The 23,785-nt window shown below is 42.0% G+C and overlaps 5 protein-coding genes across 6 annotated transcripts in view; 2 read left to right on the plus strand and 3 right to left on the minus strand.

The window, feature by feature from the left end:
• Positions 1–5,788, minus strand: part of LOC137894434 (novel FERM domain containing protein) — a 28,065-nt gene extending 22,277 nt beyond the window's left edge. The window contains exon 1 of the mRNA XM_068739912.1: positions 5,687–5,788. Coding sequence (XP_068596013.1) covers positions 5,687–5,788 — 102 coding nt within the window. The remainder of the gene's footprint in view (positions 1–5,686) is intronic.
• A 1,540-nt stretch (positions 5,789–7,328) lies between these two features.
• On the minus strand, positions 7,329–10,215 carry tspan3a (tetraspanin 3a). Its single transcript, XM_068739143.1, has 7 exons — positions 10,086–10,215; positions 9,052–9,243; positions 8,845–8,919; positions 8,588–8,689; positions 8,347–8,499; positions 8,161–8,244; positions 7,329–8,023 (listed from the first exon to the last, which is right to left on the minus strand). The coding sequence occupies exons 1-7, from the start codon at positions 10,161–10,163 to the stop codon at positions 7,931–7,933; spliced, it is 777 nt and encodes a 258-aa protein (XP_068595244.1). The 5' UTR covers positions 10,164–10,215; the 3' UTR covers positions 7,329–7,930.
• A 1,160-nt stretch (positions 10,216–11,375) lies between these two features.
• On the plus strand, positions 11,376–16,815 carry si:dkey-24l11.2 (uncharacterized protein LOC100034462 homolog). Of its 2 annotated transcripts, none has more exons than XM_068739174.1 (12): positions 11,376–11,465; positions 12,320–12,934; positions 13,442–13,501; positions 13,617–13,669; positions 13,749–13,893; positions 14,022–14,407; positions 14,500–14,728; positions 14,840–14,972; positions 15,143–15,260; positions 15,352–15,463; positions 16,106–16,218; positions 16,343–16,815. In XM_068739174.1, the coding sequence occupies exons 2-12, from the start codon at positions 12,329–12,331 to the stop codon at positions 16,410–16,412; spliced, it is 2,025 nt and encodes a 674-aa protein (XP_068595275.1). In that variant the 5' UTR covers positions 11,376–11,465; positions 12,320–12,328; the 3' UTR covers positions 16,413–16,815. The 2 variants fall into 2 exon arrangements, with proteins under 2 accessions (XP_068595275.1, XP_068595274.1); XM_068739173.1 differs by having other exon boundaries at positions 14,840–14,954.
• Positions 16,816–16,948: 133 nt separating this feature from the next.
• On the plus strand, positions 16,949–18,105 carry ch25hl1.1 (cholesterol 25-hydroxylase like 1, tandem duplicate 1). Its single transcript, XM_068739175.1, has one exon. It carries the CDS (start codon positions 17,131–17,133, stop codon positions 17,947–17,949), a length of 819 nt encoding a protein of 272 aa, XP_068595276.1. The 5' UTR covers positions 16,949–17,130; the 3' UTR covers positions 17,950–18,105.
• A 494-nt stretch (positions 18,106–18,599) lies between these two features.
• On the minus strand, positions 18,600–21,382 carry kti12 (KTI12 chromatin associated homolog). The gene is made up of 9 exons (XM_068739581.1): positions 21,186–21,382; positions 20,598–20,649; positions 20,455–20,507; positions 20,319–20,374; positions 20,152–20,231; positions 19,850–20,009; positions 19,660–19,722; positions 19,481–19,549; positions 18,600–18,791 (listed from the first exon to the last, which is right to left on the minus strand). The coding sequence occupies exons 1-9, from the start codon at positions 21,334–21,336 to the stop codon at positions 18,651–18,653; spliced, it is 825 nt and encodes a 274-aa protein (XP_068595682.1). The 5' UTR covers positions 21,337–21,382; the 3' UTR covers positions 18,600–18,650.
• Between the last annotated feature and the right edge of the window lie 2,403 nt (positions 21,383–23,785).

A 23,785-nucleotide genomic window follows, 5' to 3' on the forward strand; every position in this document is an offset into this window, starting at 1 on the left:
CAGAATAGAGCAATCCTGTTAAAATGCAGAGAAAATGTATTTTATATACACAATTGATTATTACCCCTGCTGAGGCGGAGGTTATGTAATCGCCAGCTGTTTGTCTGTTGGCAAGAGAACTCAAAAAGTAGCAGACAGATCTTGATGAAAATGTGTTCCTCAATATCTCGGACGATTATTGACTGATGTTTGACACAGTCCTCTATCTATATCAGAAATAAAATGTCTTTCCCCATCTTCTAAATTTGCATTTGTATAAACTGGAAAAAGTAGCTGAGATATTTAAATCCAGAATTTTAGGGGCGAACGACTTTAATAGTCTGTCCATGTACAGAGATCATTTCAGTCATCGAGAAATCGTAGACGTTGTTCAGAGAAATGAGTAGGCTAAGATAAAAAACAGTAAATCACTTTTCAAATGTGGTGATTAATCTCATGTTTCCAGAGCTGAGGCTAGAATTCTTGCACAGAAGGAACGAGCTGGCAGTCTGGACGTCATAGGCAGCAAAGATGTCAGAGCGTTTATCAGTCTTGCTACGCTTAACACACAATCACATTCTTGTGAACTCCATTAGCAGATGTCTGCAAAGCTGCAGTCAACCATGCTGTGGGCTCAAAAGGAAAATCATGAGGCCTGCTACAAAACAGAAAATGCTCTGTACAAAATGCCTCATCACTTATCGTAGCATCCAATACTAACGGAGATCCTTCAGGAAATGCTGACCCTGACGTAACACGCAATTTATATTCTGTCTGATGCCAAATTACCATCGCAACTTTCAAGGTCAGTGTTTGGTGTTAGCTCCTGACTGATTCACTGTCTCGCTGGAGGTGGCGATTCACTCCTGAGCATCGTAGCTGTAGGTTTCAAACATCCTTCTTGATCTGTGACCGAGGTAGGAGCTTTAATATTCATGCTTCCAGGTGGAACAAAACCTCAGGCCCCCCTCTGCTGCTCTTTGTCAGAAAATTCATCCCAGACAGCACAATGGAGGGCTCAGCAGACTGCCACCGAACAGACAGACAGCCTGCCTGCTCTCCATCAAGCACACACACACACAGAGAGAGAGAGAGAGAGAGAGTGGGGAATATGAGAGGACCATTTGGCTCCTTGATTTCGTGGCCTCAGCATCTTGCAGCAAAACAAAAGTGCTGATTCCTTTCCCGATAGACAGAAATCTTAGCGTAGGATATATCATTGAGTGTTTGAGAGAGTGCAACGTCATTTAGCATCTCATATTCAGCTACATTATTTCCCTTTGGAATATGATGTAGAGAACTTCAGCTACCTCGGGTCAACAGTGCAGAGTGAAGGATGAAGGCAAAGGTCTACAAGACAGTGGTGAAGCCAGCCATGATGGACGGCTTAGAGACAGTGTCTCTGAGGAAAAGACAGGAGGCGGAGCTAGAAGTGGAGGAGATGAAGATGCTGAGGTTCTCCTTGGCAGTGACGAGGTTGGACAAGATTAGAAATGAGACAATCAGAGGGACAGTGAAGGTTAGACGTTTTAGAGACAAGGTCAGAGAGGACGGACTTTGATGGTTTGGACATGTCCAGAGGAGAGACGGGGACTATATCAGTAGAAGGATGCTGAGGATGGAGCTGCCAGGGAACAGGGCTAGAGGACGACCCAGGAGAAGATACATGGACGTAGTGAGGGAGGACATGAGAGTGGCTGGTGTCGGGGAGGACGATGCAAAGGACAGGGTGAAGTGGAGAACGTTGATTTGCTGTGGCGACCCCTCATGGGACAAGACGGAAGTACAGTGGTAGTATTCAGCTCCATTATTCAGGAAGCAACAGGCCAAGAAAAGATTCAGTTCCCTTTTCCTCTTTGAAGGGTCCAAGAGAAGAACACAACGCATCGGCCCCGTCATCACCAACCAGACACAGTTTATAAAATGCAAGAGGCAAGTATCTGCTCCCAAATGTTAAAGCCCCCCGGGGGGGCGGTGAGCTCTCAGGTTCGCCCTCCTGTGTAGCAAGATGCTGCAGTGATGTAATCCTGGACGGCAGCCACGCGTTGCAGGTTCAGCCAATCGTCACGCTGCTGCACAGAGATGCTAGTAAACACAACTGATGTCCTCCAGAGGTTACTCCTCATGAAACATTCAGGGCTGGCACGTATTTTAATCATTCATATAAAGCACAGCAACAGCATGTCAGCCGCCGCGAGCGCAGAATGCACACACGCAATGAAGCCCTAATGCAAAAGCATGAGAGCTGGGATTAGAACAATGGGCCAGAATAATGAATTGAATTTACCAGAAAAACAAATTTGTCTTGAAGAAGAAGAAGAGTTGAAATCTCTTGTAATAAAAACGGTTTTCTGGATAATGTGTAATCTTGCACAAGATCTTATTCATTTTAAATCAGATGAACCTAAAACTCGGATAACTAAATGATAAAACATTTTTGCTGATGAGACCTTGCTGCAGTGTTAACTGATAATTCACAAGCTGGATACCAAGTGTCCCTTATTACTTTGCGTAGTCAAAGAAATTTACACCCAAGAGTAACACACAAATAAAAAAGATCCAAAAGAACCAAATTCTGTTCCTGAACATCTGGTTGTTTGGTATTTATTTGCTTATTCTTTGATCAGATATTTCAAGCTCCCAAACGCGTCAGCTTTACTTCGTCTGTGCTGTTAAATGCATTAAACAACTTTGGTATGCTAAATGACAAGACGAATTTTACACGCAAAAACAAAAGCAATGCTACAACTTTCAAAATACAATATCAAAGAAAGCATCCTTTTTGGCATCGGCCTATATTAGTTCAGATATTTTAGTTTGTTGTGGTACGAGTATTATTTACATCTGCTTTACTGAGAAATATCAAAATGTCTCCTGTGAAAAAAAGCCTGATAGTCAACTCAGAATATGATCATGACATCAAAGACCGAATGCATATCAGGGGAAACTTTGGGACTGTCCCAGGATCATCCTGGATTGTGTGGGCGTGGCAATAAGCATCCGTCTCCTCACCACCTGCGTCCTCCAATAGCATCCAACCAGAGAATTACTTTCCTGGGAGAGCTAGCGGCCGAGTCTTTGTAAGAAGGATCCTGACCAGTAAGTGAGCTCACACACTGTGTTTGAGCAACTGTGGCGTCACCGTAGCAACAGCTGAGACCGTGTCACCATGCTTCAGAGTAAAGCCTCCATCAATAAACTCTCACAGGCCAAACACCCCCCCCGACCAACCTACCTACCAAGCTGTCAGCAGACGCTGCTTGAAGGCTGGTGTTTGGGGGGGTTTGCTCAAACAAAACAGTTATTAAAGAGCCCGGGGAAATCACAGGTTTCACACAGGGTGTAAGACTAATAACGCTTTCATTAAGTAGAGCCACAAAACACAAGCATTTTACTGAGTCCGTAACAGAATAGATTGTAGACAATAAGTATTATCTAGGTCGCCGGAATAATCACACACTTTTACTTTAAGCACGTTAAGAAATGATCAGCTAAACCATGACAAAATACACAAACTCAGAAACAAAAGGCTGGAAAGGGGCTCAAATACACACGTCTTTCTTTCAGTACAAAGCAGGACAAGTCTTTAAGGGGTTAACAATAGCGTCCCGTGGCCCTAAATACAGTCATTCTTTCTCTTCCAGTCTCATTTCTTCATACGGATATGCAGATCCTAAAGGAATTGAAATCCCGAGGAAATATATGGAACTAACCGCGCGAGAGTGTCTTACCGCAAGGGGGGGGGGGCTTTATATGCACAAGCTGCAAGACACAACCTTAAAAACAACAACCTGCTACTGCACTAACCAATAATCCATCTGGCAGGACAAAGTTAGACGTGATATGGGGGTTTACCAAGAGAGCAGAACAAATAGAACTTGAGTTTCTTTAACTATTTGGTATCTTCTACTACTTTCTTATTCTCTATCTAATAATAATAATAATGAAAACTGTAAGGAACTGGTCTGAGACTGAGCTTGAGGTTAACGCAGGATTTCAGGCACCTCCATAAATCTGATGAGAGCTAAATCTGCAGGGTGGCGTAATTATGATTGCTCACTTTTTTTCTTCCCCCCCCCCCCAAACATAGTGGAAATATGCATTAATCATGGATGTAAATCTTGCATCGCAGCTGCCACTCTTTTAAAATATGCGCATGTTTTCTGCCCTCGATGCTCAGCTGTGGATGTCTGCTTTCTCTTTTTTTCTGTGGATGCTTCTGCTGATGGAGGTTTTCCCAACACAAGCAGCATCGCTGGATGCTTGGCTCAATCTCTGAGAAAGGACTCTGTAGAGTCTTTAAACAGTTCGGGGAATTGGTCCGAGTGAAACAGAAAGCAGAACGGCGAGAATAAGATCTCAGCACACGTGAAAACAAAAGAGGAGTCGAGACCAAACACACAGAGTGGAAATCATGTGAGACTGACAACATACGACCTAGTTATGCCGCTTGCTTTGCATTCCCTGGTCTAGGTGTCCTGGTAACCAGGGTGATTTTGGTTTTTAAATCAGGCTTGATGCATGAAAAGAGGGAAGCAGTTGAACGTTTGAGCGACTTGACAGGTCAGGTGATCCAATCGGCTCCCTCCGGGGGCCAGGTGTGACAGAAAGCCAGCCCAGGATGCCGGACAGTCGCAGTAGAGCCGGGGCATTCTGCCTTTTCACTGCCCCTCCCCTGCTGACGTCGACCGCCCGTACCCCAGCACTCTGCCGAAAACAGCACACCTGCTGTGGCCCAGCTCCATCTCTGGTCTCGGCTCCCCAAGCAGCAGCAGCACAGGTCTGTTTACAAACCTGGGCACGAAGTCACAGTCCTGCAGCCATTGCAGGATCTATTCCGCGCTTCTTGATGAGCAAAGAAACATCAGCAATGGTTCTGCAGCCTGCAGGCGGTACTAAATGTGAAAGTGAAAAGAATGGTGCATGTCTCATTGTTGCTTTGCATTGCAAGTCAGGCGTTTCCTTCCATGTCTCTACGTGTTGCTGACGAGCCAGGATTTCCTCAGGTTTTCTTCCAGCCGAAGAGAATCAACAAAGGCAGCAATTCCGTCTTGAAGCCCACATGATGTGACACAGCCCCCCCCCCCCCCCCTGCAAAATCAGAATGAATTTAAAACTGCAGTATTATCAAAGTGATGTCTGTAGCAGCGAAACAGAAGCAAGAGAGGGGGGGGGGGGGGTTCATAATAATCATGGCCCTCTTCTGTTTTCATCTTCACAAGCAGCTGAATCAACAGTTTGTTTTACACCGTAGAGAAAAGGATCGTTTCATTCAGAGCCTTGCATGAAGGCGCGTCATCACAAGGCACGTTTTAAATATGCTTCTGCCAGTTCTGCATGAGGCGTCGTCGAAGCAGCAATGGGACACACACCTACACACACACACACACACACATGCACACACACACATTGTGCATTAACGATGAACCAGTAATAATATAGTAAACCAAACACATTTCAAAGCTCAGTGCGCTTTTGACATCCCTCAACCTGAGCTTGAGACATATTTCTGCCTCCGGCTCTCTTCTCTTCTTCCCTCCCGCGTTCTGGTGATGAAGGGTTCTTATATGTGGGGAATATATTCCTCATCATTAATGAGAATAATCAACTCTACTTAAAGCTGCTGATGCTGAACGATTCCCCCTGAAACCAGATGCGGGACATGCACCTGCTGGGGGGGGGGGGGGGGGGCGAACAGGTGACTTACCTGAATGCTGCACGTGTATTCCGTGTCGTCCAGCAGCCTCACGGTGCAGCTGTATTCCCGCTCCAGATTCCTGATGCTGCCACTCATCAATCGGCTCAACATCTTCTGGCTTTTCTCTCTCTCTCTGTGTGTCTGAGACCAGAACAATAAACGGTGAATGTCGTCACACTGACCGCCATCCCCGGTCCGCTGCACGGCCAGCGGCCGCGGATTGACCCGCCGAGGCGTGCGTCATTGTTCTACCGTTAAGTTTTCACGCAAGTGGGGCCCGCGCTTGGAGCAGATTCCAAGGACGCGCGCATCCAGATCCAGAGAGACGCAGCTCAGACCGGCTGGCGCGTCCGTGGTGGAGCGGAGGAGGATTATCTCTCTCTCCATTCACCGCCACGACGCGAGCGAGCGGGCGGGTCCCGATGAAAACTGGCGTCAGAATCAGCCAACGGGAGTGTGCGTGGCGTTTTCTCTGCGCGTTAATGTCCCGCATTAATTTATTATGACGCAATGTGTTCAGACACACAAGCCCAGAGAATGATTACTTTAATTATGAAATTAGATAGATTTTCTCAAATTATATGTCTCTAATCCAGAAATCTTAGATTACACTTTTTTTGAGACAAATGCATGAAAAAATCACAAGTGTGTTTATAGGCCTGATTAACTTATACACAATACCAGCTAAATAAAAAAATAAAAAAGAACAAATCTGCACAAGCAAAACATGCCAGACTGAGCAACACCCGCCGTGGACATAATAAAACAGATATTATACTCCTAAATACTTAGTATTTAGTATTTATACTCCTAAACCTAAACAACTGTTGTCATGCAATCGACTGCCATCTGCAGGCGAGTCGATGTCAATGCACTTAAATCAGACCAGTCACAACTTGTGACTGAATGTTTTTAAGGCCAAATGTCATGTTATATTTCTCTATCTTCCGTCATAACGTTTACACTATATATAATAAACCGCTCACATTTTGCAGTCAATTTCTGCACAGCTATTAAGAGAATTCCGCATTGTGGAATTATAGATAATATGGAAGCACAATTAGAATGTGGAAGCTTAAATAAAATGTAAAATAAAATAGTGTATCAGATTGATTTGCTGTGGCGAGCCCTGAGGGACACGCCAAAAGAAGACGCTTACGTAAGCATGCTTATCTCATGCTCTTGCATTTCAGCCTGTGGCTGTGATATGCTGGGCAGCCGCACAAATCATCCTGATTCATGCTATGAGAGGCATTTTTGTGGTTTTACACATTAAACCTAGGGCACATTCAGTTGCACGAGAACAGCTGAAGATCTCATGATTTCAAAATAATCTGTGGGAAACAATATCATTAATCTCGACTCGATTTAAAAATCTGATGCACAACTTCACTAAGAAGTCTATCATTTCTAACCACAAACGACTGTATCTGATTGAATACATTGCCCCTTAAGCCCCCCCTCCCTCATGGGAGACCCCTGAACCTTAACCACCCGTTTCTGGGCCCGAGTTGAGTTCCTCGGTCGTCAAACGCCAGCAGCTGCGAGCTGCTTTATCCAGTCAGAAAAGAAAGATCCCATCTTGTACAGCTACGCAAACACTGCATTAAGATTTTATAATACTTACATTCTAATAAATCTGAAAACTTGATTTCAATCTTATTCCACATTTTATTTACATTCCTGTGTCCTTACATTGCTTCATATCCGCAAATCAAAATCTAAAACTACCATGAGTTGACAGTTGAGCTAAAAAACGAAACAAAAAGTAGCTACAGGACAGTTTCAATCCAGAGTTAAGAATTTATACCTTCTTGAAAAATCCCAAATACTGAAGGGGACGATAAGGATTGATTATTAAGAGAGCAAACCAGTCAGATTACAGTAAGAGCTGTGTTGTTCATCATTACTTCACAGAATACTCCTGGGGAAAGGTAAACTTTAACCAAAAACTGAGTCATAATAGTGGCAGCAGCAGAAGTAGTACATGTACAAGGTAAATATATACAGTATTTCAAGTACATGACAGATTTAAATATAAAATACTGAAAGCAATATACATAGTGCAAACTAAGATATGAGGAAATGACCCCGTCCACATCTCACTTTCGACCGTTAAAGAATTTGGCCAAAAGTCTTGTTGTAAAAGGTGTAACTTCAGTTTGGTTAGAGTAGTAATAGATTACTTTCATTATCTCAACAATGACGAGTAATTCTCAAAGTGTGCACGACGATGGTGAGAAATGTTCTCCTTCATGCGTGGACTCCTCCCGTAACCAGAGGCTCATAGGGAGGATCTGTGCCACTGCGACATAACACGACGCCAGCGCACAACATCCCCAGCATCTAAAGGGAAGACACGGCAGTAAGGGGTTAAAACAACAACAACAACAACAACACTATTAACATCCCTCGCCAACATGGGACTCTTACTTTAAATAATTTAGAGCCCCGTGTTGATGATTCTGATGAAAGTTACACACCTGAATGACAGCAAAGGCCAGCGCAGTCCAGATGACGTACATCATGATGTCCTTCAACACGGCCACCACCAGAACTTCACAGCCCTGCACACACACAGAGATATATTCAAACACCTGAAACAGAAACGCGTCTCTTCTCTGAGTGGTCAGTGTAACATTTTGAAAACATTTAAGGCTGGTTTTTACTTCTGAATAGAGATCTTCAGGGTGCGTGAGGGACCCAGTGCAGCTTCCAACACCGTTTCTGCAGCAGCTGACGGGCACGTTGTTGTTTTTAGATTCTTGGAACCAGCTTGTATACTGCCAGTCCGTGTAGTTGTGGATCCCACAACACTGAAGCTTTGAAAATGAAAGCAACAGAAACGTCAACGACTGACTCAGTCCAGTCCAGCGGGTTCCCACAGGTGCTCGGTGTATAGAGGATCACCTGTCTCTGGACATAATCGATGGCACGACTCTGGGCGTTGCTGTTGGTGCCGTTATACTCGTTGTACACTTTCTTAATGGAATTATTAACTTCATCTTCAACCTAGGAATGATTTAACAGTATTAGATTTAAAATGCGTCTCCGGTGCAACACAACATGATCAAAAAAAGAAAAGAAAAAAAAAAACATTGCAAGATGATTGCTGATCTCCCGGTTTGCTGTGATCCGTTCAACATTTGTCATTTTCAGTTACTCACCCTTGCTCTGTAAACGTATCCGAGAACCACCACGACCACTTCCGTCATGAAAACCAGCAGGAGAATGACGACAAACTGTGGCCAGAGGATACACAGATACAGTATTCAATATTTCTTTAACATGTTCCACAATTCATCTTTAATTCATCAATGAATACACTATTTATCAGTAACTTCATCCAACCAGCTGTAAACCGAGTCGCTGACCGTTGTAAGTCCACAGTAGCTCTCTCTCACGGTGGCACAGCATCCGATGAGCCCGATGATGAAAAGGATAGCTCCAACGGCAATGATAGTCACCGCCGGGATGAAAGTGTACACGTCCTCAAAGAAGTGATCGTAGTCGTCGTATGTAATGAAGACATAGGCTCCAACGTAGCAGAGGATGCCGGCAGCAGCCTGCGGGTGCAATGAAATGAGGACGCTTCGTGATTCAAGAAATCTAAATTCAAGATGTTGCAACATGACATTACAGTACACAACATCAGGGGCATGACCGGACATATCTTAGATGCATGTGTCAAAGCACTGACCTGTTGCACACCAGTAAAATATCATGTTACAGTTTGAACAACCTCTATTATTTAGATTGAACATAGCAGGATTTTTTTCACATCCATAATATCACAGCGATGCCCCTTCATCCAAAAAACAAGCTCTGAGATCCACAACCTCCTGTGAATACCAACCTACGGTGCACATCCACTAGAGCATTGTGCGTGTCATTCAGCAATCCATTGATCAGTACATTACTCAACTTTAGCTCAAGACTAAGGAGATTGTTCTTTACCTCATGCACATGGATCTCCAAAAACAATTGAGAACGGGATAATATTCTTGCCAGGCCAGTAGCGCAACAAAACAAACATGTTGCTAAAGGAGAGCTAATAAACGCAGCAGGATCTGCAACACAAAGTAATCTGATAGTCTGCCATTGTTGCTCCGTCAGGATATGGTTATAACGCTGAAATCATAAACGCCCTGCGCAAATTCAAGCTGTGTTTTCACAACTGGCTAGCCAGTTTCGACAGTACAATTATTGGTATAGCATTACATTCTAGGAGAAATGTTTTTCAAGTTTTGGGAACATTAATGCGCCTTAACATAATATACCCCAATTAATGTGTTTTCTCCTGCCTTCTAGACAAAGGCAGGTTCCAGCTACCTGGCTACACAGCTAGCTAGCTGATAAGCTACGTGTGTGACGCACGTTTAAAATTGTAAACAACCTCCAGACCTACCCAAAATATCAGGTTCAGGAAGACCAGGACCGTCTTGGACGACGTGATGCCGCAGTGCTCCATGTTCAACACGGACATTGGACGCTGTGCGTGTGTGAAGTACGGCAGGTTTTTACTTGTCCCGGTTCGACCGATCACTTTCACTGCATATTCAACATCCGGGGGCTGAACTGCGCCGCAGCGCCCCCCCAGCACGAACAGAGTATTACAACAACAAACAAAACCCCACTGCATATTCATTCAACATCCGGGGGCTGAACTGCGCCGCAGCGCCCCTCCCGGCACGAACAGAGCATTACAACAACAAACAAAACCTCATTGAATATGTATGCGTGTGTTATAATGTTGCAAAGTATTACTTTTTAATTCATAACTGCAGTCAAGTATCAGAAAAAAAAGAAGAAGAAAAATACCCCAACAAAAAACATTTAAAACTGTAAGTTTTTGGAGTTGACATTTAGTAGTGGTAAAATAACTTTGCTCACTGTGTGGTGTCATTGTTGCTCCGTCAACAATGACACCACACAGGTGTGGTGTAAGGAATTATTCATGCACCATGGGTAACCGGTAACAGATAGCACTCCGTATGATCGATTATTCAGTATGGGGAGTTCTTGAAGAATCCCATTAACTTAATTTAGTTCTCAAAAAAATGGTTAGTACTTCTATGTCTGCCACTTTACACAGACTTTAAAAGTACAAGGTAACTGCAATCCTGCAAGTTTCCAAAACTGCTCAACAAATAAAAACAAAGATGAGATGTTGAATGAGCGAGCACGATACAATTGAAATTAAAAATAGAATGAAACAACACAAATTATATCTAATTTTAATATAAGTGTGTACAGGGTTGTTAAATGTCACAGTAAAGAGGTTCGGGGGGTTTCGTTCTTTACACAGATAAGTTTTCAGTACAACGGTATTTAATTTGAATGCCATGATGTGACTGTTTTCTTAGCTCAAAATGAACTATGAACCTTACGATTTAAGACAACCTGTTCCATAATTACTGTGCAAACTCCATCTGCCGGTAAAGGTCTTGTAATACGAGGACAAATTCCAGAGTGTTTACTTATTGGAGTTTAAGGCGTGACTGTTTACCAGCGGCTGTTTCTAGGCCAGTGATTTAAAACGAGGAGGAACTTCCAACAAGCAAATATCCCTATAACCTTTAACATGAGTCCTGCTTGACTGTGTCAAGAAACTGCAAAACAAAACACATTCCTGCAGCACTTGAAGGGCTGAGCTTCAGCACGTAGTCGCGTCTGATGACGTCAAAATACTGCGCCAATCACGGGGCACGAATACGTTTCCTGTAGCGTCGCATTGTTGACAAGCCCTCTTCTGACACCTGGAATAAACATCACGGCGGACCTGCGGGTAATTTAATTTATGTATTATTATAACAATGAGATATTATGTTATTGAATTGGCTAATATGGACAAGATATCTGTCCACGTAGTTCAGATCGCGTTATGATTTTAATCTGCCTCTTAAAGCAGATTAAAGCGTGAAAAACAACATGCTATTAAATTAAGAGATGGATCAGATTAATATGACGCGAATCCCTGTTAGACAAACTGTAAGGTTAATTAAAGTCTAATAAAAGTATTATTTAAAATACTTAATCATCAAAACTAAAAGTTGATATATCGCCTAGCCCTGTACACACGCTGGGCACATTTTTATATACATTCACTTTAGACAAGGTGAAGTAGGGTAAAGGACATTTTATACTACAAGGCAAATCATTGTGCTCTGCAGGGTAATAAAATACCACAAAGGCAAATGATTAACATTCAAATAGCGCATAATACAAGAGACACAAAATAAACAATTAACTATTGCAACAAATGATAACTGATGTAGAAACAGTGGAAATGCTTAAAACAATTTTAATGCAGATTAAATCAAAGCTTTTTAGAAGTTAATATAAGTAGATTTCTTGTTATACATTACTAAGGTAGGCAGTCATTGAGTGATAGAAATATAATGAATCTGGAGCAGTCGAGTTTAATAATTGTCCTCAGTGCTCTGGGAGGTTCGTTAGGTACATACTTGAGTTTTTGCAGTTTTTTGAATCTTTTATTCTTCACATTCATTTCATAGGAAAATATAAGTAAAGAGAACAGATTCTATCTCGCTCTTCTAATTGACCCTATATGTTTTAAATACTGTAGATATAAAAGATACAGATACATGTTTAAGAATATGTGTTGTTGTATGCATTCAGGTGTAAACAATGATGGAGGATGGTGACAGAGAGCAGGTGCTGGAATCCGAGCCTGGCTGTCACACGCAACAGTTATGTCGCTTTTTCTCTCAAGGAAGACACTGCAATTTTGGGAAGAAATGCAGATTCCTACATACAAGAGATGAGGTCAAAGGTCACGAGAAGAAAAATGTCCAGATACCTAAACAATCGGATGACACATCTCAAAAGGCAGAGACTTCTGGAAGATATGTCGGGCTCAGGCCCCCGCTCACAAGCCCCACGGTTGCCCCATCCCGTGATCGCCGCGCCTGTCGCTACTTTATCTCAGGCCACTGCGCTATGGAAGACAGATGTCGCTTCTGGCACCCATCTCAGTTTCCCCCATTGGATGACCAGCCTGTTGCTGGCAATCACACGAGACCTGTGACAGTGGGACCTCCAGTACCCACTCCCAGCATTCTGCAGGCGGTCAAGCTGTGTGAGCTGACAGAAGATGTTGCCAAGCAGCTACGAGACACAGAGATCAAGCAGTTGAGGAAGCGTTTTCCCAAAGACAAGCTCATTATTCAGGAGCAAAGTGGCTGCGACATTACTTACTACAGGGTGAATGTCACAGCCACTGATCCAGATTGGGTAAATGCTTCTTTTTTCTCCTTTTTATTTCTTGAATAACACGCACCTAAAATCTAGTCACATATTTCTGCAATACAGCTCAGTAAAGTTTTAATTTGTTAACTTTTCTTTAGCTGATTATCAAAGTGTGAGACTGTGGTAGAGCACGGAGGTTATGCGCTGAAGCCTCTCCATTAATACTAATGCCAATGCTAATATGCTGTAACAGCACCCATAGTGATTTTACTCAGTGTGAGGAGGTCTGCTCTAGAAAAGAGAGGAACAAAGGTGAGCAGGAGTAAAACAGAGTACATGTGTGTAAATGAGAAGATCCCAGGAGGAACAGACGCAGGAGTAGACGTAAAGCAGGTAGAGGACTTCAGCTACCTCGGGTCAACAGTGCAGATTGATGGAGAGAATGTGGAAAGGAAGTGAAGAACCGTGTGCAGGCAGGCTGGTAGTACATTACACAGATGAGAATTACTCCACAGCGTATCTAATGTACTAACTCTGCGTTTTAACTTAAAGCCTTTTGACCTGAAAGAAATCGACATCATGGTGACCTTCCCAGAGAGTTATCCCCAGCAGGTAAAGGCCACTGCTCAGCATTTACACTGTGCCCTTTGAATTTCAATGATGCAATAACTTGTTATAAAGCCGGAAAGAATAGCTTCTCATCATTTTTGATACGTTTTGTCGATAGATTTTCACATTGGATATACCATTGGATCAGGATCTGCCGTCAGTAATGGCAAGGTAAAAGGTGCCGATTATTTATCATATAATGTTTAGAGTCATTTGTGTTGACATTTGTTACACATTTCTGGTTAAAAAGACATGTTCAGCAAGCGGCGTCGGAGTGGCTTCAAGCCAAGCATGCGACCAACCAGCTTCTTGGAAAGGTAGAGCTGCTCTTCCGACCGTTTGTTCGCTGGTTAGATCGCAATTTGGAGAGACTATTCACAGAAGGAGCCAGACAGGTGAGACGGCAGCCTGCTTGAGGAGGAGATGGTGAATTTGATCACGAGTTTCCCCTTTGTAATAACCTGTGAATAATTCCTTTATATTATTGACTCAATGCTGTTTTTAAAATCTTTTGTTTTTTTAGTTGAAAAAAGATATTGACTTGGAAAAGGCTGGATTCCAGTTCATCTCATACCAGGAGCTCCAGGCAGCAGTATCTGAAAAACATGGGAATGATGCTGCTGCAGACACCACCGCTGTAGATGCAGACGGGGACGCTGGCGATGAAGGGGAATTGGAAAAGATTAAAGATGTGGGGTCAATGGACGGAGGACGGTTAGTGCAGCAGGAAGCTGTGGGCGGCGATGGACAGCAGCAGCTGCAGGAGGAGGAAGCCACTCATCTAGTGGAGAACATCAGGATCAGCGATCCACGCAGAGGCACAGAGGTGAAGCTGCTGGGACTGAGGCTCGGGGAGAACACCGCTACTGTGGCGGCTCAGCAAATCACGGTTTGTCTTCAGTGTAACAGGTAAGGGAAAAGATCTCAATGTTACACTTGTGTCACAGACGGGGCCTCCGGTAGCCCCTCCCAGCGTTCTAATGTTTGCCTGTTGCATGCAGGTGTAAGGTTACAGCAGACCTGATGCTGAACGGGAGGACACCCTGCACAGCTCAGTGTGAAAAGTGCAGCGCCAGTATCAATGCTGCATTCAGGCCCTGCTTGCTGCATCATTACAGCGATGTCCTGGGGTACCTGGACCTTCACAACGCTGTGCCTTCTGACTTGGTGCTCCAGGAGTGTGAACTCACTGTGGGCTGCCTCAGCTGCTCCCAGGATGGTCCTGTGCAGGTGAGGATGCCTGTCCGGCTTAAAACCGCACAACTGAAATGATATAAAAACGCCCCCCCCGACGAGCTCTCTGCTCTTTACTGAGCTGACCAGTCTTGTGTTTTCCCTCAGAACATTTCCTTTGGTCAAATGAAGGAGTTTAATTGTGAACACTGCCACAGCAAACTGAGTTTTATGGCTGACAGCACAAGATTCCAGTATATTCAGCCACGCGCCAACAAAACAGGTGAGCGCTCTCCCATATGTGATTGCAAATGGATCAGCGTTTGATCTCCTAGTTTGCTCTCTGACAAATATTACAACATTATTCTTGAAGAACGTACGAATTTCACAAAAACCTCCAAATGTGCGGACTTATGCACCTATAAAATACTTTTATCCATAGTATAGTGGGGTTTTGATCTCTTTGCGCAGATCCCAGGGATTGTGGTGTTAATTATAAGACGATCAGAGACCCGGCTGTGCAGAAAGGGAAGCCACTGCCAGAGAAGGGAGCATGCAATCATTATAAACAGAGCCATCGCTGGTTAAGGTATCTCCGTCCTTGTGTCCTGTCTCACTTCACATTTCATTTCATGTCACAAAAGCTCTGTGAAAAGCTTTCTGCCACCGACTGCCCTCAGATTTCCCTGCTGTGGACGCGCTTACCCCTGTGATGTGTGCCACGACGTGGACCAAGACCACCCCATGGAGCTGGCCACCAGGATGATCTGTGGCTACTGTGCCAAAGAACAGGCAAGCTATAGACTTACCATGGAATAAACATGATAAGGAGCTTATTCTGATATTTAGCCTTATTTAACTGTTAGTGTATTAGAATAAGTCTAATTTACATTTTAAAATCACATTTATTGACTTATTTATTGAAAAAAAAATGCTACATTTTGTTCCAAATGAAAACATAAATAACTTGGCTTGGGGACTGGAGGAGGGCCAGTCCAAGGCCAGTATAGACCAAAGACTGGTAACTGTAGAGAGGGCAGTTCACCTTGTGAGCACTGCTGAGGTGCCCTTGAGCCTGGCACTAAACCCTGCTATCGGGGCAGTCAGTCCACCCATCTCTCTCCCCATCCATTCATTCATCGTCTGCAGCCGTTTATCACTGCTCCAGCCGTTTATCTCAGCTGACTACGGGCAAACGGCAGGGTACACCCTGGATGAGACGCCAGCTCACCATTGCATATATATATATATATAGGCTTTTTGTGTGTATTGTTGCCTATATGTGTGAGAGAAAAAAAATGTGAGTGTAAAAATAACTTCCCAGTTGTGGAATAAAATAAAGGCTTGATCTGCTTCTTAAAGCTAATTTTACAGTCATACAAATGTAACACAAACATTTGAATAAGTCTTCCCCTACGTCGTTTGTTGTTGCAGCCATACAGCAACGGAAAGCCTTGCATCAGTTGTGGAAACATGTTGACGAGAGGCGCTCACACCAGCCACTGGGAAGGGGGACTGGGATGCAGAAGCAAAGTCAAAATGAGCAGGTATATTTCGTTCATGTTTATTATTAGCATGGTAGCAGTGGAAACATTTTATGAACCACAAATAATGGCAATTCCTTCAGTGAGAAAAAAGCTTTAGCTTCGGTTTTTTTCTGTTCCTATTCAGAAACGATCGACAGAAGTACGTCAATGCCAACAAAACAGTTTCAAGGAAGGCGGCCATTCAGAAGAAGTAGCTGTTTAAAATTCATTTCTTGATTTCAATGAAATTGACAGTTTTCTTACCAAATCACAGCATGATCATGAAAGTGGGAAGCTCCGATTTATCTAATAAGTAAGATTTAATACTTCAATATTGTATAACAAACTGAATGAGTTTTTATTCTCTTCAATGCAGAAATTCATGTAGATTATTTGATCAGTTTACACGTTGTAATCAAACATGACCTTAACCTGTATTGTAGGAGAATAAACCATTTGGTCTATTCTCAGTAACTAATAATCGTTGGATCAGACTATCTTATGATTTTTCAGCTTGAAGTGTCTAAATGTTCAGATTGTAAATTCTATTAAGACATTGTGACTATAAGCTATATTTACACACCAATGCAAAAATAAAATGTTTCATCAACACTATAATGGACAATTATTACGTAGTGATTTCACTGTGTGATGTTGAGAAATCAATTCTGCAATTCAGGCTTGAAACCTGACAAAACAAAATGTGTTTGTCCAGTCAGTGTCGAACCTTGTAGTAGTAGGGTCTATAAAGAATCTAATTATTGTGTCTAATTCGTCTGCTAAGCTTGTGAACACAAGTTGAATAACGGGAGGGGGGAAAAAAGCTGCCGGTCCGTTGTGGTTTAGAGAAAGCACCTCCAGTTTAACTCCACTATATAAAGGCAGAACTTTGTGTTGATCCCGGGCAGCAGCAGCTCTCTGAACCACAGCAAGATGGATAACATCAGTGACCTGCCCTCCGGGGCCTCGGACCTTCTGCTGCAGCCGCACTGGGATTATTTGCTTTTTCACCACCTGCCTCTCATCTCGTCTCCTCTCTTCCCCGTGCTTCTTGCCTTCTCCAGCTACGTCTTCTTCAGCATACCTTTTGCTGTTCTTGATCTAGTGGGAGATAGAGTGCCCTTATTCTATCAGTACAAGATCCAACCAGGCAGGCAGCCAACATTTGGAATGATGACTAAGAGCTTCATGACAGCGCTATACAACCACGTATTCTTTGTTTTGCCAAGTGTAATAATTAGCACGTTCTTTCTGCCTGCACCAATAATGCCTGAGGATGCTCCTACTCTGTACGAGGTATTCATCGATGGATTGGCCGTGCTGCTCCTATTCGACACTCAGTACTACATTTGGCATTTCATACATCACAAACATCTGCAGCTTTACCGGTGGATCCATGCAGTCCACCACGAATACGTGGCACCGTTCTCTTGGTCAACTGAACAGCTCAGCATCCCAGAACTAATAACTGTTGGATTCTGGAGCAACCTGGACCCGATTCTCTTGAAGTGTCACCCGCTGACGATATGGAGCATTACTGTTTTCAGCATCTGGATGTCTGTGGAGGATCATATTGGCTATGACTTTCCCTGGACCCTCAACCACATGGTGCCTTTGGGGCTGCTGGGTGGCGCACCAGCTCACGACATGCACCACCAGAAGCCGAGCAGCAACTACGCTCCCTTCTTTAGTCATTGGGACAGAATCTTTGGCACTGCTGTGCCTCTGAAGAAAAAAACTACAAACCTGTAAGTGAGGGATATACTTCAAATACTTCATGCTATTGTCACAATAATTTCCCTTACACGAGTTACTTACTTTTCTCTGTCACTTTGTTTGATTTTATCTCCTTGCTGATCTAACCCCGGTATCTTAACGTTTAACATTGTGAGAAAAAACATATTTTGTAGCCCGTCTTTCAATAAAAACTGGGATTCTCTGACTTTTGTTTTTACTGGTATCATACATAATGGCAAGTCATTTAATAAATTATTATTCTATGACTAAGCAAACCTCACAAATTATTTCAGAAGGATAAATCCACAGTAATGACCGGTACTTCCTGCTCTTCTGTTGTTCTCACAGTCTGCTTATATAACAGAAATCCTCGTAAGAGCTTTACTCAGCAGTATTTTTGCTTTGGAATTCCAAACAAGCATAAGCAGCTTTAAGGAACAGATCCCTACAACAGAAGCCATTACTGATTTTTTTTTTTTCTGGAATAAAGAAACAAATGACAAGAAACAACGTGAATGCAAATTCTTGAGACAGGATTCTTTGAATCAGTGTCATTATTACAAGGCTCAATCTATAAAACTTTTGCTTTTAGGTGCTACGTATCACTGTGGAACCCGAGCTCTCTGTCAAGCGCTGTCTAGGTTACAAATACACAAACAGAATATTTAAACAAATTTATTTGTTACAGAAAATAAGAGACCGAAACCAATTCTACTTCAGTGTAGACTCCTTTTTAAATACTGGACAAACATATTGCAAATGTGTTCAGACTCTGTTGGGTGCGTCTTGGTGTAGCTGATGAACTGGCGCCGTAACTTCCTCAGCTCCGCCATGTTGACGCTTCTGGTGAGCTCGATGTTCATCGTCAGGTTAAGGTCATTTGAGTGCAGACGTTGGCGTTTGAAACCGGCTTCTCACACGAACACGGAAAATCAGCCTCGCGTTTATTAAAATACGTCTGGGCACCATTACAGTAATAATTACCAGATCAAAAACTTCTGAAGCTCACAATATCACATGACAACATTTACGGGTAAATGAACAATGAAACAAGATCCAAGTTCTGAATATTACTGATGTAATCGCAAATTCAAATGAGTACCTGTAAAGTTTGTCTGCTGCAGAACGGAATGTACTTTTTTAGTTTTTGCTTTGATCCACACTTTCAAAGGAGAAAATCGAAGCGTTGGCTTCTGAAAGCGGCTGCTAATAAAAAATCCGCTTATCTGCGTAATCAGTTTCTTGAATCCCACAGTATGTTATTACAGAAAAGACCTTTAACAGCAACTGGCTGTAACCTTCTTTAAAGCCAAGACATCGTCTCATATGGAGTGCTTTACCGACATGTGAGTGAATGTGAATTTACCTGGAATGAGAAGTCAGCACAAAGTAAGAGGCAATACAAATTAGCTGAGAATGATCGCTGCGCTACCTGGCCTTGCAACACGCCATGTGAAAATAGAAATACTGTATTCAGTTTAACTGAAAAGGCTTAAAATTGTCTTTTAAATTAAAATGTGGATAGGTAGACATGTTTAAAGGATATCTTTTCTGTTGCTCCTGGAACTGAAATGAGATCCCCTGGAACACTCGTCTTCTGTGCGTCAAAAATTGCCTGTGAAATAATGATAAATAACTTTACTGAATACATTTCGAACAGAAGGTCATATTTTTACAACTAGCAAAGACATCAGACGGAATGCAACAGAACAGGGGAAGACATACCATTAGCACGTCTTGGGTTATCTTGTCCAGCTCGTATAAGAAGTTTGCAGATGACAAAGGTTGCTGCAGAGAAATTAACATCTGTTAAGATCCCATAATCAAAGAGCAGGCATAGCAGAGCATGCACATACGTCTACTGCAGGTTTGTATAGGAAATAAAAAATAATAACCAAGAACATTTGCCTCTTACACTCTGCGTTGACATGTTACGTGGAGGTGCTTTTCTTTTGAAAAGTGCATCAGAAATGTCTTCATATGGGGGCGTATCATCTTTCAGGATGGTGAAGAGGGGACTGTCCCACCGGTTTCTGGAGTCTGGAGCTTCAAATCTCAAAACTAATGCATCCAAGCTACAAAGCACAAAAGACAGGAAATAAAAATAAATAATATTGGACAGTATGATATTCAATAGCTAAAATGTACTGTTAAAACTACCCAGAGGAGACAATCGGACTAGAAATGGGAATCAGTGTTTCGAGGCTTTTCACTTACATCTCCTGGGAGTACTGCTCAGCAGCGTCTCTGTTTTTATTCAGTGTTGAACTTACTTCATCTGATGTCAAACAGTAGACCTTCATCAAAAATAGACATGTATGACTTTGAGCTGTGGTTAATGCTTGTAAAAAAATATATATATATATTTTATCAAGCATACTTACCAGACAGAATGGCGTCTGTGCATGTTTGATGAGACAGAAAAGTTCATAGCGGTAACCTGTAAGATATTTCAACGTTAAAGGGAAAAGCCTGCACAAATATCTGTCTCCACGATAAACGACTAGACGGAAGGTTTACCTTTAATGTAATTCAATGAATCCAGGATTACAATGTGATCCTTGTTGACTTTCCTAAAAAACATGTTATATAAAGGTTAATATGGCTGTGATGATAGAGCGTCTGTGATAAATCCAATCCAAAAACACATCGGAATAACTGACCTCTCAACTTCAGCTTTAAGAGATGATCTGACATTTTTTTCCTTCTGAGAATCTGCAATATATTCCAACAAGTTAAAAATGTTTAGCAGCAATCACTCAAAGAATCCTGTCTGCAACATAACTGATTAATATTTAGATGAATACCAATACAATTATTAAAAATAATTTCACTTATTTGACTGGCAATAAAAAAAAGAATCCAGACAACCAGTACACTGTATTGTGTTGTGTTGTGCATGAATAAGGACTTATGATTGAATTTACATAAATTATAAATATAACTTACTTCATTCGAGCAGACCAGTTTTGATTGCGTACGAGTTATTGGAATTTAGATTAGTGCGTGATTTAATAAAAGGGTTAAAATATGACAACTATTTAAGTGCTGCATAAAAAAGCTCATTCATCAAAACCCACGCCAAACAGCACTGACAAACTGTTATTATTTTCAATATAGTCTATATCTAAATTAACAATAACATATATTTTTTTTATCATGTCCTAAAACCTAGCCTCCATAGCTACCCAAGCAAGCTAGCTACTTCAAAGCACAACAAACAGACTGATCACTGAGTTAGCTTAACTCGCCTGCGTAAACAACGTTCTTGTCAACACCCAGAGGTCCGTCTCCTACAATATGAACCTGGCGGTCACAGTTCTGCTCAAAGTACACCTTCAGCTCTTCCGCCCTCCGCGTTTTACCGCTACAGGGGTAGCCGCACATCACTACGAGAGGCATGATAATACCGCATCAACTGGACTAGCCTAGCTAATAGCTATGATGCGGAGAGCGTGCCGTTGTGACCCGGATGCGATATCAAACCACGAACCCTGGCTCTAAGACCCGCCCCACAATAATTCTGATTGGTCAACTGGAATGACAATTAAGCAACAGGAAAAAGAACAACAACAACAACAACAAAATCAAAGAGCTTGACAAATGCTCTGGGTTTCAGAAGGAGTTTATTATTAGGTGGACCTACATTAACATTAAGAACAAAGACTGGTCACATTGTTACATATAATGTAATGTATACGATTATATAAATTCAAGTTTCATTCATTCATATCATTGTTTTCGGTTTGTTTGTTTCTTTTTAAATTGCATGTTCGAAATAAAGCAATCAATCAATCAATCAATCAATCAACATATTCTTAATGTGCTCTTCAAAATCTTCTTCAGCAATATTTCACGTTGTTACATTTCTGATTTTTAAACAGATGGCTGCAGTGTTCCTCAGACAGGATCGCCTTCTTTTCTAAATGAATGGAGAAAAAGCAGTTGAACAGGAGATGGAGTTATAATAGTAATAATAATGATAATAGTAATAAAGAGAATAATAAAACTAACATGTTCACTTTCTGTTGTGTTAGTTGGACAGTTTTCAACATTTGAATGAGCAGTCCCTGCAGACCCACACGATACGGAGGAATAGCAGCTTTTTGCCCATCTTCAGACTCCTTATAGGAATCATCCAGACTTTTCTTTCCCATGAAATGCCCTAATTAACAGACAAAACAATCTCAATGTACATTTTTAACAGTAACTTAAAAAATGATTCGCCCAGTTAGTGTTGTCTCTTACCTGTTGCCCACAGATTCCCCCTTGGATTCACCTTAATTGTAGACATTTTATTTCTCAGCTCTGTTAAATCGAGGCTCATTGAAGATGTCATGGTAATGTATGAAATAAGGATAAAAGAAGACAGGAGTCCTGCTCGGCAGATCGTTGTCAAGGTGTCTCTCATTCCTCAGGTGTGACGTGCCGTGAAATGAATTTTCTGTTTCTTTGGGGACACCTGGTTATATAGAAGGAGGGTGGTCTCAATATTCCAATGAGATGAAGTCATCCATCTGTGATTGGCTTGTTTTTGATGCACATTAGAGTGCCACATGACCTACAAGTCAAGTAATGCCTGAGAAGCGTCGCTGATGCTTCAGCAATGTGCGCCCGTATTTTGGTGGAGGAATGCGCTCACATTCCTTTACTACTCTACTACATTTATTTGTTTACATATTTTCTCCCTGGGAACCCAGTATTTTAGTACACAAATAAGTCTGAACTGCAAAAGAAACAACAGATATGTAAATCAACGCATTGATTTATTTGTAAGTACTTGAAGTATACATTACAGCAAGGCACATGGGCCACTGCATGCTGGGTAGGTGTAATGGCTCCAGGGCTGCACTGCACAAATTACCTTCCTATACAAGTCCGCACTGAACACTATCAAAATTACAAATAGTTCAACAAGTGTAAAAAAAAAAAAAAATAGAGAACATCACTCTTTTCATCCCGTGCACTTCAACAGCTACTTTTGATGACTCAAGGACTTAATGGGGAAAAAAGAGCTTAGAAAGCACTCAAGTCAATATGACCATAGTCTTTTCATTCCCAACATAATTTATAAAATCTAATGTGGGCTATTACACATTTACTTTTACGTTTAGCATTGCACTGAGATTATCTGCAATTCCTCTAACACTTTTATCATTTCACAATCACTGCCATTAACCACGGAGGTAGGAATTGTCGTGTATTGAACACAAAACAATATTTGCTGCTTTGCAAATCAAGACCTGTGAACAAAGAGTACTGCCATTATGGGGACTGCTAGGAAATGTATTTCCTTTGACATGATCGTGGGTTAGAGGAAAAATCCATGAATACATTATGCAAGGGTTACTGTAAACAGGTCGTGATTCATATAAAATAATTCCAGACTCCACTTTCATGCCTTAACTTGAAGATCCAAAACAATGTGCCGTAATCCGACACATTTACTGTCTATTTGCAAATTACACTGCTGATCACTTGAGGTATTATCAATACTGCGGCACCACACATTCACTACCTTCCCATATTTCCTGAATGCCTAAACAAGAGAAAAGAAAATCACTATTAAAAAAAAGGCCAATTGTGATAAAAGACCCGTGACCACAAATTAAAGATGTTCAATGAACGTAAAACACACGCATGTCAGAAAGCCAAGTATTCGTTTGTGTAGCCGAGCTTTAACCATGTCACAGGATAATGTTCAAATAACTCTGGACTAAAACACAGAAATGTGGCTTTTAAATGAACATTGAACGATTCAATTCTGACTTTGCGAAACAAGTCATGTCAAAAAACTGAATCACATTCACGTAATAGTTTGCAGTATTTAATACCTCAAAATAAGCAATTA

The sequence above is a fragment of the Brachionichthys hirsutus genome, chromosome 5, assembly GCF_040956055.1.
Source record: "Brachionichthys hirsutus isolate HB-005 chromosome 5, CSIRO-AGI_Bhir_v1, whole genome shotgun sequence".
NCBI classification, from domain to species: domain Eukaryota; kingdom Metazoa; phylum Chordata; class Actinopteri; order Lophiiformes; family Brachionichthyidae; genus Brachionichthys; species Brachionichthys hirsutus.